General features: G+C 35.9%; 1 protein-coding gene across 1 annotated transcript; it reads left to right on the forward strand.

The window, feature by feature from the left end:
* Positions 1–658: 658 nt before the first annotated feature.
* Positions 659–11,337, forward strand: LOC104901625 (uncharacterized). Its single transcript, XM_010689214.1, has 2 exons — positions 659–785; positions 10,778–11,337. Exons 1-2 carry the CDS (start codon positions 659–661, stop codon positions 11,335–11,337), a joined length of 687 nt encoding a protein of 228 aa, XP_010687516.1.
* The last annotated feature ends 960 nt before the right edge of the window (positions 11,338–12,297 follow it).

The raw sequence follows: 12,297 nt of genomic DNA on the forward strand, positions 1-12,297 counted from the left end.
AAATAATTGCTTCGCATAGGCTAAGAACCTAATACCAGTACTAAAGTCTTTCCTAGGATCAACAAAATGAAGCTTAATGATGTTATTGTAACTTAAGTTTTCTCTGATTTGTTTTACTTATGAAACATCAACATTATCAGGTAAGTTTTCAAACACACTTACTTGACCACCATCGTATCTAATGTCACCATTAACAAACCATTCTCCACCATGGTGCACAATAATGCAAGGTTTTAGTTCCATAGAATCTGTCATATAAACATTTATATACTAAATTAAGTGCAAGGAATGGTGAAACAATGATATTGTAGAATCCATATATACCATTCATATATAATTAAAGAGTAAATAGTATATAGCATTCATTCATACAAAATTTGGCAGGCTCCAACCAATTAACAAACCAACAAACTTAAGTTTTTTGGAGCTTGCATTCATATCAACCACAAAAATAAATCTGTCATAGCAGTGACAACCACCCTAAATAAAGTCAGTGGCTGTCACATTCTCCCCTTCCTACAGCTATGACAGAGGCAAAAAAATCTAAAACCCACCCAAAAAAAGCAAAAAAACTAACTTTCTTCCTTTTTAATCCTCCTTGAACAACCATGGGAACCCATTAAAGTACGCCATCATGTCCTTGTTGATCCAAGCAAGCATGGAGGTCCCTCCCATTGCTGAAGATTATATCATCCAATATCCACTTCTCAGTGTGCCTACGATCGCTAAGCCAGAAACTACTATCATAAGATCTGAGTCTCCACCACAGCCTCCATTTTTTACAGGTTTGCTCAATCTTGATCTGATCCTCCCACCTTAGCCTAGTGAATATGTGGGTCACTAGGACGTCTTGGTTCGAACATAGAGGGTGTGCATGGCGTAAAGCTTCCATACCTACTCATTTACAAAAAAAAATTAATTAAGTTTCACTTAACCCTAATTTTTATAAATTATACTTTAACTTTAACAACTAAACTTCAAACACAATTAACACCCACACAATGTTACTTCTGCAAAACCCAAACCCCAATTACGAAAAAAAATAATTTACTAACTTTACCCTGATTATCAAACCCTAAGTTTCATTAACATTAAACAAACAAATTCAACAAAAAACAACTTAAACTAGTTCCAAAAATCGCCTTTTTAAACAAGAAAGGAAAAAAAACATTACTTTTTACTCCAGCTACGCACAACAACCAAAAAGGTAACCAAAAAGTACTAAAAAGGAAAATAAAAGACATAAATGAAGATCTGTAAAAAAATGGAGTAAATGAAGAAGAATATACCGTCTGCAGAGTCTCAGTTATTCTTGGGAATTTTGGTGGTGGTGGTACTGGCCACATACTATGTTTAAAAATGGAGTAAATGAAGAGAAATTGATAAATGAAGAGGACAAGGGTGTGCAATAGAAATAAGGACAATGAAAGAAGAGAGAAGACATAGAATTGATAATAAAAGCCACCAAATAAACCGCCTAAATAAATTTAATCATTAGGTGGTGTTTCATGTGGCACACACGCCTAGGAATATGCACCAAACGGCGCATTTGAGAGAAATTCTCCATAAAGTAACGTCCGTCCAATTTGAGTACTCTAACTGGAACTTTTGAAAGTTCAGTACCCTAACTGAAACTTTTTTCAAAGTTCAGTACCCTCAAGTACCCTTAACTCCATATACTATAGTTTTAACCACTAGGCTAAGTTGTATTTAGTGCTATTATCATAAAGTAACATATTAATAAATGAAATTTTTTTCTTACCCGGGGTATAGCCCAGGCCTAATAACTAGCTAGTTTGAAATTATAATATGCAACCTACCCATAGGTGTATGTATTGTGTATCAATGTGTATATACGTTACAGTCTCCACTCATGTATGCTTTTTTACAAGAGGTTGAGCCGTTGAGGTAGTGGAGTAGTGGCAACGCTTTCCACCTCACATCACTAATCTTTAAGGATCAAACTTCGTGGGACCCATATGAGGAATTCTCCTTATTTCCCCTCAACTGAGTCCCCTTCCTCTTACTAAAAAAATTTATACTTCATGCTTTTTTATGGGCATTACTATTTACCGCCCGTATTTACTTAAAATCACTCGTATTTTTTTCAAAATTTTCCTAAACTACCCCTCACTCACACACACTCTCTCTCTCTCCTCCTCTCACTCTCATTCTCACTTTCTCTCACCTCACCCCAACCACCACGGACAACCACTACCACCACCACCGAAACCACCACCACACCGGGACCACCATCACAGGAACCACCACCACACCGGAACCACCACCAACACCGAAACTACCCCGATTTTTTTTTTTGAAAAATGACACAGAGGAAACGAAATAAATTTTCGTTTCCTCCATGGAGGAAACAAAGCAGATTTTCATTTCCTCCATGGAGGAAATGAAGCAGATTTTCGTTTCCTCCATGCAGGAAACGAAATGAATTTTTGTTTCCTCCATAGAGGAAAAGAAAATTAATTTCGTTTCCTCTGTGTCATTTTTCAAAAAAAAAATTGCGGTTGTGGTTTCGGTGTGGTGGTGGTTCCGGTGTGGTGGTGATTTCGGTGGTGGTGGTTCTGGTGTGGTGGTGGTTTCGGTGGTGGTGGTTCCTATGGTGGTGGTTGAAGTGAGGTGAAAGAAAGTGAGAATGAGAGTGAGAGGAGGGGAGAGAGAGTGTGTGAATATACATAGGGGGTAATTTAGGAAAATTTTTTAAAAAATAGGGGTGATTTTTAGTAAATACGAACGGTAAATAGCGAATAGGTTTTTTATATATGTAAGAAGAATTAGGAAGAATCAAAATTAGGAGACTATTCGCACAAGTGAAACTCCTAATATATCGTTTTTTTTCTAATTAAGAAATAAGATAGCACCAAAGACACCATACACCTAAAGTGAGCTCAAAAGCCACTCACCACAACACGCCTGGACATGCCCAGGAATTAGAGCCTCTCAATCCAACATTTATCTCTATCTGTTATCTTTGCACTAATGATTTGTATAATCCTATGTTTTACAGTATATTTAATCTCATCTATAGTATGATCCATAGTGTGCACTTTACCTTCCCAAAAAGCTAAGTTTTCGTCTTTCCAAATCATATACACCGTAGCTATCACAACAACAATACCGACTTTCCTTATGAAACCAGAGCCCTTATATCTGCTATTCAGCCACCTGCAGAACTGCATTAAGCTCCTACCCTGCCATTTAATGTCAATCCAGCTCATAATAGCTTGGATGCATCTGCTACTAAAAATACACCCAAAGAATAGGTGACTAAGATCTTTATCTTGATGCATACAGAGATAACATCTTGCATCTGCATAAACACATATTTGCATGAGCCTCTTCTTAGTCTTCAATCTGTCTTGAAGAGCCAACCACATAATAAATCGATGTTTGGGAATAGAGAATCAATTCCAAACATATTTGCTCCACTAAACTGGATTAGTACTTGCACGCATGGTCTTGTAAAGCTTCTTAATACTAAAATTCAAATCTTGCAGCCACCGACTCCCTTGCATTCTCAGATTCATATCATTCTTGGCTCTACACACATACCTCCATGCCCAACTAGAAGCACTAAGAGCTTCATAAGATCCCCAATTTGATCCTTTCATGTAAATGTTGTTAACCCATTTTACCTAGAGAGTTTCTTTGCCCTGAGCAATATGCCATGTCAGAGCACAACTGGTGAATAGTGTTTTATTGAGTATCCATGTCTATTGGGGGGAAATTTTCAGCATTCCCAAATCTGTGTTGAAGGAGGTTAACTCAATTTGTAGGTGCTTTCTCTGGTCAGGCACTCACAATGATACTAAGCCAAGTTATGTTGCTTGAGCTAGTATTTGTAGAACAAAAGATGCAGGGGGGGCTTGGTTTCAGGGATATAGATTTATGGAACCTTGTTGCTGTTTTTATCCTAATGTAATGTTCACAAGAATAGTACGTAAGGCAGAATTACTACAAGTATTTATACGAAAACAACTTATAGTTAAGTGGCCCACATTAGTATTCCAATTTGCTGCTTCATTCGTTTATTTGCCTTTGTGTGATGTATCTGATACGCCAACTGTTAAAGGATTTGAAAAGTGTTTTGATGTCTTCAATGAGGTGTACTATTTGCCATGGGGGAACCAAAGACCTTGAACAGTATTCACAACAAGCAAGTTGTCGCTTTCTATTTGTAGATTTTGGATTTTATCTTGAATGGTTAGGAAGAAACCTTGATGTAGAGTTGTTGCCTGTATAATGAAGACTTGAGTGTTGCCCATATCGTAGGTAGAAGCTTTATAAAATGGTGAGTGTTGCCCATATCCGATCCGATTTTTTATATTTCGGATCAGATATCCAGAAATTTTCATTTTCGTCTGAAAATATCTGAAACATGAGATTTTTTTTTTTGGATTTTTCGGATATATTTGGATATCCGATCCGAAATATAAGAAGATATCTGTTTCAAAGGCTGGATATCCGACAATCCGATCTGAAACTTACTTTATGAACTTTTCCTTTGAAAAATTCAATTTTTGAGTTTTCGGGTATCCGATTTTTTTGGATCGGATTCAGGTCGCATTTTTCCCGATCTGAAATTTTTGGATATCCGAAATTTCGAATCAGATCGAATATCCGAAACGAACACCCCTAAATTGCACACCTATAGTTAACATTGTAGCCACTTCACATATAAGGTTAACTAGAATTTTTTGCACGCGATGCGTGCTTGAATTTTTTTTTAAAACGAAAACTCAATTTTCTTCGTCATAAGAGTCAAAATTTGAACATTAGACATACGAAGTATAATTATTTTTAGTTGCAAAATTTGATTAGTTTAGTTTCTATCACTTAAGTCTCTCACCATTCTTTTTGTTTTTTTGTTTTTTTTTGTTTTTACTTTTCAAAGTTAAATTCTATGAACAAAATAGAAATTTTATTGAATTTATTTATGATTTCTAATATTATAATTTTTTAGTTGATTTTTGAATTAAGTACAGTACTTCATAAAGTGTAAAGAAAGTAGACACTTTGATTTCAAGTCAATTTTTTCATAAGTTGTAGTAAGTTTTTGCAAAGTTTCCTCATTTTAGTGATTTGCATAATATAAATTATGCAATTTTATGATTTTAGTTGACTTGTGAGTGATTGTTATAATTATATTTTTGATATTTTTGTTTGAAGCCCCCTTTGATTTGTAAGTGAATTTGTAATTTAGAATGGGAAGGAGGTAACCACAGTCTCTTCATTCGGGGACACCATAGTCCCCCTTTCCCTTATATAATAGAGATATGTTACTTTAATTCTTGAATGATATTTTACATAAACCTTTTTACCTTGATAATTAATCGCTATATATATAATAGAAAAAAATAGGTCCAAATATATGTAAAAGTTTCATTATATATAGAAACCTATAAAAAGTAAATAATTTTTTTCCTTGTCTAACTTCTAAATTCTGATTTCACTACAAATACACCTCTATTTTTTTTATCATGACCCACCATTAATTGTGAATGGTTTTTGAGAATAGTGATTTGTAAGTAAATTTTTGTAAATGTTTTAGTATGTATTGACGTTCTAGGTTATTAGCTAGTTTTAGTTTGTATGTTAATTTTAAGTTTTAATAAAGTTTTTATATTATTTGAGTTATTTGTGTGATTTTTATAACGTGATTTTCTAAATTGTATGGGTGAATTGTAAAGTTTCTTCTTTTAAGTGATTTGTGAGTGAGTGTTGTAAATTTATTTTCGGTAGTTTTATTTGAGTGCCAATTTTGATTTTGACAATCCTTTTGTAATTTAGAAAGGGAAGGGGGGCAAAATAGGCGTTTCAAAAGAGGACACCATTGCTCCCCCCTTCCCTTATATAATAGAGATTATTGTATTTTGAAGTAACTAATTAATATTTTAGGGGTTACTTATTACTATAGTCGGGGATACTGATAATTGTTGGGGTTACTTATTTTAGGAGATACTTCATCCATCTAATAAGGTTACTTATATTTTTTGGAGTTACTTATATTTTTTTGGGTTACCTGCAATTGTTAAGGGTCTTGTAAATGAAAGTGTTACTGATGTCTTAGTATAGTTAGTTTGTCTTTTATGAACGCATCTACATGGTTGTTCCCCATGCAACGAGCAACACAAAAGATTTGTTGCGATTTTTAGGTTTAACTTATTATGCGCCAAAACAAGATAAAATCAATTTTTTCCTTTTAATTATTTTAATAGTAAGAAAAAGGATCCTATCTAGACCTGAACCCGCATGATGTTCTTAGTCTAGCATATGCGGGCCAGACACTTGAGAGTAGGGGAAAAGTAAGGGGAATCCCTACTCGGCTACTCCCAAGTATCTCCATTGAGAAGAATGACCTTATGACCTTAAGTTACAAGACAAATCTCCAACAAACTACACCAAGTAAGCTTGGTATCAAAATTTTCCAATAATTTATTGTAAGTTTGTGCCACCTTAAATTTGTTGTTTTTTTTCCTCCAAACAAACAATATTTTATGTTAACAATTTGATTATCATTTTTATTAAAGTAGATCAATTTGTTTACCCACTCCTGAATGTTTAAACCACTTGTGTCCTGTGACATTTACACTATGTATATGTAGTTCTACAAACAAACATACTAATTAATAATACAAAGTATCAAACAAGGTTCGATCTAGTAGTAAAGGTTTAGTCTCATGACTTTAATGTTATAGGATCAAATCTCACTAGGGGCTTTTCCCCTCTCTTCAAAGAGTCTAATCTGTAAATTTGACTGGTTATACTTAAGCGAGGTACTTATTCAGGGTCCTTTATCTTACCAACATAAAAAAAAAAAAATAATACAAAGCAAAATCTGCAATTCATCAGAAATACGAAGTAAAGTGGGAGGAACATGTTTAAAGAAACAAAAAAGTTTGGTAAGAAGAAAAAGAGATGGAGGCGAAAGAGGATGAAATAAAAGAATAGGACAGTGCATCCTAAACAACTAAACTTATCAAATCAAATTGGTTAAAGCTTGGCTTGCAAATGTCATTAAAAAGGCTACACCACCTTATTATTATTATACTAATTATATTTATCCTTTACAAAACCGTGCGATTTGTATGTGACATCAATTATTAAGTCTGCTTTTGGAACTTGACTATTTTATTATTAATTAGGTTTCTAACTTACTCTTTATAGAAATTTTTTTCATGATGGGTGATACATACTTAGCTTGATTGACAGCCTTTGTTGTAGTAATTAGATTGTTTTATCAGTAGTTACTCTAGTTGTCCTGTTGCTATAGTTTGTCCCATCATACTAACTTAATTAATCAGCTGCGAATAGAAACAACAAGATAATCAATCAATCTTTAGAATGTAGTACATGTAGTTAGGATTGAGAATTAACTAAATATGATCATTGAAAATAATGCCTCACCAGGAATGTACTGTAGAATATTTCATCCAAGTCGTTGTGGGAGTCAAAACTAAAAATTGACGGAGGAAGAGAGAAAGCGTTAAATTATAGGACTAGCAAACTTTCAAATATATTCTCAATTCTCATTTTTCAAATGTTATCTTAGCTAGTCAAGTTTCAGATCTTTTGGTTTTTCCCTTTGTATTTGATCGTTCGGGTTTTATTAGGAGACATCAATTAACATTAAGGCTTGTTCTCCCCAACTTATGTTCAGTTCAAATTTAGTTCAGTTCAGTTCAGTTCAGCTTCGGACAATACTTTTATCCTCACATATCACTATTCATTTCAGTTCAGTTCAATTCAGTTCAGTTCAGTTCAGTTCAGCTGTTTTATGATTCATTGTTTATTAATCAACCATCACTTCATTTCATATATACTATTTTTTTTGAAATTTTTTTAAGAATATAACAATCTTTGGGCGGTTTGCTCAAAATAGGTCAGACTTTGGATAAACTTTGAATAAGCAAACTTTATGAAACTATTATCTTTTAATGAGTTCAACAGGTAAACAACTTGGTTATTATAGGTCACCTGTCCATATATCTTATATTTATAGGTTTAAATTTTTAATTTTAATTTTATTTAAATTTTAAACATTAATTAAATAAAAAAAAATATAAAAAAACCCAACTCTTTGATTCTTTTCCACCCAAAACCCATCACCATCCCCTCCCCTCCCTCCACCCCTACGAACACCCACCCTCCCCCGCCCCACCTTTGCGAACGCCCTTCCCCGCCCCCTCTTCCTGCGAACCCATCCGCCACCCCTTGCGAACACCTCCCCTACTCCCTGCGAACACCGGCACTCCCGCCGCTATCCTACATACTCTTTCCCGCTCTTCTTCTCCACGCACAACATGTACGTCTTTTTCATGTTCCATGTCGTTCGGCCCAAAATAGACTACACTTGCAGGCCCATGGTCGACGTTTAATGCACAAGCCCAACGTCAGGCCCACTTTCAAGAATCATATTTGCTCATGGGCTAATTTTTAAGCATTGTCATTATCATCAGGGACAGGGGTGTTTTCGTCACTCGATCTAGGCTTTGTTTCTAGCAAACAGGACCACCACACAACGACGGTAACATATTCGAAGAAGCTTATTGTTGTTTTGCCTATTGTTGGGGGCCCTACGCTTACGAAGGAGGGAGAAAAAGTTTGGTGGTGTTTGGCAAAGAAGAGAGAGATTGGTGGTGGTGGCTTTTGAAGTATAGAGAAAGAGGTAGAAATGATGGGTGGTGGTGGTGCTGAGTATTGCCGGTGTGTTATTGGGTGGTAGTAGGGTGTTCGGTTGGTTTTTGTAGTGGTGGAGCTAGGGTGTTGGTTGTGATGGGGAGGAGGGAGTGAGAGAGGAGAGAGAAGTCTAAGGGAAAAAATTGAAAAAATACAAAAATTACGAGTTGTTTAGGTCACTAGTCACCTGAGCCTATGAATAGCCAAGACCTCCACAAGTTTTGCTTATTCTTGATAATTTCCTTTTTTTAATAAATGATGTAGAAACCAAAAAATAAGGGTCAATAGTGGAGCACGAAGGTCATATGGGGTAAATATTACAAGGCGAAAATAAACATGGGAAGAATAGAAAAAATTGTACACCCTAAAAAGACTAGTGGGAAGTGAAAAAGAACAAAGGTAGGAGTATTTATCAAACAATTTTGATATATACAACCTTAAGTCTAAACAATAAGAATCACATGTAGAAGGAAAAATATACTTATGGATGAAGGAGGTTCTAGAGAGAAGGGCTCTCCCTTCTCTCTAGAATTTTCTCTGAATCCCCACCGCCCTCTTTTCAGCCCACTTTTCCACCGCCTCTCTCTCAGCCTTCTCACCGCCTTTCTACTTCTGTCCCTCCACCACTCAGCCTCCACCTTGTGCTCACCATCTGTCTACATCTATTTGCTCTTCCACCGACTACATCTATTGCCCAATTCGATGTCGCCAAACATCGAATCCGACCGCCACCGATGGTGGCTCAGCAACCGATAAGAAGAGACCATGCCCAGATCTGAAGCGACTCATCCTTCAGACCGGGCTTGGCTCCGAAATTCTAAAAATCCACTCTACCGCCACCACCGACTTATCCTTGATCTTGTCGGTGCCGTGCTCGGTGGTTGATAGTCCGCCACTCATAGTCCCTACCATCAAAAGGACCTGGACAACGTCCTCGTCTTCCAGATCTGGCGATTTGAAGCTGAAGCGAGTGAGCCGCCACCTCAACCGCCTTGGGCTTGCTTCTTAGTTGCGAAATTTGATTGTAAAGCTTCCTTGAGAAGCTAGTGTTAGCTTTTCCTTTTCTTTTTTCTTGTACTTTAGATATCTAGTAGTCTCTCCCTGAGATAGGGATTCTACTAGTTTTAGGTTTCTGGTGGATAATTCCCTGAGATAGGGATCCACTAGTACCTCATGTACCTCAAAAAAAAAAAAAAGAATCACATGCATATATATATTTTTTTTTAAAAAAAAAAACTAGTCTTATGTAATGCAACCACATTTATATAATGTAATTAAGAGCGTTGATTATATTCTTATCAACCAAATAGGTAAATATCAACCAAAAGGGACCTAGAATTGAAATGGGTCGTAACCTAGGTCGGTTAGGTGTCTCTCTCTTCTCTTTCTTCCAGACATTAACCGTTATATATATTTCTACAGTAAGGTGTCTTTGATGCTTTGTCGATCATAAGCTCCATTTTTTTTTTCCTTTTTCAAATTTCTTGGTAAAAATAACCATTAGTATGGTGATCATAGATTGTAACCTCATACAGGGGTGGTTCTTGGCCCATGCAATCACGATCATGGAATAGCGTTCCCAAAATATAAGGGCCATATAATATATCTATTTTTAATTGTTTAAAGATTAGACAAAATAAAACATTTGAATCACTAGTAAAAGTGTAAGGGAAGGAACAATGAGAACATGAAATTAATCAAAGTTTTGTTGCTTAAACTTTTGAAAATAGTCTCCATTAGCTAGATGTAAATACGAATCTTATACTTCTATCTTTTTTGAGCTACAAATGAAGGGTCTTATTAAGGAAATTGTACAGGGCCACCATTATTTTGGCCCATATTTACCCCGCCCCTGACCTCATACTCAGGCAAGGTTTAACTCGTTCATTCATGTTGGTCATGGTATGATTTTAGACATTGTCTTTTGTTAAGAGATACTCCCTCTATTTTTTTTTTATCGTTCTCACTTAGAATCTTGATACTATTCATACTAAGAGATAATCTTCTTAATTTTTTTCAATTTATAAGAAAAAATATAGTCATGTGGGGTCTTATTTGATTCGTCAATTTTTTCATAATGAAGTTTTGAGAATCATTCCTATTTGGGTTAAGTTGCCTAATCTGCCCCTGCACTACTGGAGTAGTGATTCTCTTAGTAGGATTGGTAGCCTTTTAGGAATGCCTGTGTACGCGGATGAATGTACCTCTAAGGCTTTAAGAGTTTCCTTTGCTAGGATACTTATTGAAATGGATGTTACACAGAAGATTCCTAATGAGATACAGATTGAAGACCCTAATGGTGCCACTTTCAAACAGAAAGTGACTTATGACTGGTTGCCCCCTTATTGCAAAAAATGTCTCAAGGTGGGCCATAATTGTAAAGTACATGTGGGTAAACCTAAGAGTATGCCTAAGCTTGTGCAGAAGTGGGTGCCAAAAGTCCAAGCAATGGCTGAAAAAGGGCAGGTTACAGAACAAAATGCTCATATTGGTGATCCTCCAGTGCTAGTAGATCCCAGTGAACCTATTGTGGTCACTGGTGATCCTAGTATTGTAGTAGATCTAAGTAGTGAGACTACACCTGTAACTACCCCTAATATACATCAATCAGCTACTAAAGAGAATGATGAGGAAGGAGTATAGAAAGTGGTTACTAGGAAGTCTAAGGATAAGGGGAAGCAGGCTGCTTACCAAGCTACCAAAGTTGTTTATTTCCATCAAAGTGGACAGAACTCATGTGCTCCTGGGAGTGCTAAGGTACCTAAACCTTATTTTTTTTGATGATTATTACAACCTGGAATCTGAGAGGGCTGAATGACCCTCTTAAGCAGAAAGAAGTTGAAAGATTCTTAAATAAATTTCACATTAGTTGCATTGCTTTGCATGAGACAAGAGTTAGAAGAAACAATGTTGATAAAGTCAGGACAAGGTTTGGTCTTGATTGGAAATGGGAGGATAATAATGATTACTCTCCTAGGGGAAGAATCTGGTTTGGATGGAAGTCAGGTGAAGTCAAACCTCAGATGGTTTCTAAGTAAGAATAGGTAGTTTTCATGAGTGTGGAAAACTTGATAGGAAGTATTCAGTTTCATATAGTTGTTGTTTATGGCCTGCACACTATTCATGATAGAAAGGATCTCTGGAGAGAGTTACTACACCATATTTCTGAGTGTCATACTCCTCTTATTCTCATAGGGGATTATAATGCTGTCTCCCATGCCCAGGACAGGCTAAATGGTGTTCCAATTACAAATCATGAAGCTCAAGATTTTATAGATTTTATTATGGAAGCTCCTAGTAGTGGCTTGTACTACTCATGGTCTAATAATAGTATTGGACCTGATAGAGTATCTAGCAGAATAGATAGGGCTTTTGTAAATGAGGAGTGGAGCTGTAAATATCCGAAAGTTCAGGTGAAATATCTCCCTTGTGGGATATCAGATCATACTCCACTTTTGCTTAATCTTGGAGGAAATGAAACTAAAGAAGGGAGGCCCTTTAAGTTTCATAATATACTTGCAGAACATGAGCAATTCCTTGATATTGTGAGTGTAGCTTGGCACTCTACTGATAGGGAACATTATTTACAGAAGGTATGAAAAA

The sequence above is a fragment of the Beta vulgaris genome, chromosome 8, assembly GCF_026745355.1.
Source record: "Beta vulgaris subsp. vulgaris cultivar EL10 chromosome 8, EL10.2, whole genome shotgun sequence".
Lineage (NCBI taxonomy): Eukaryota > Viridiplantae > Streptophyta > Magnoliopsida > Caryophyllales > Amaranthaceae > Beta > Beta vulgaris.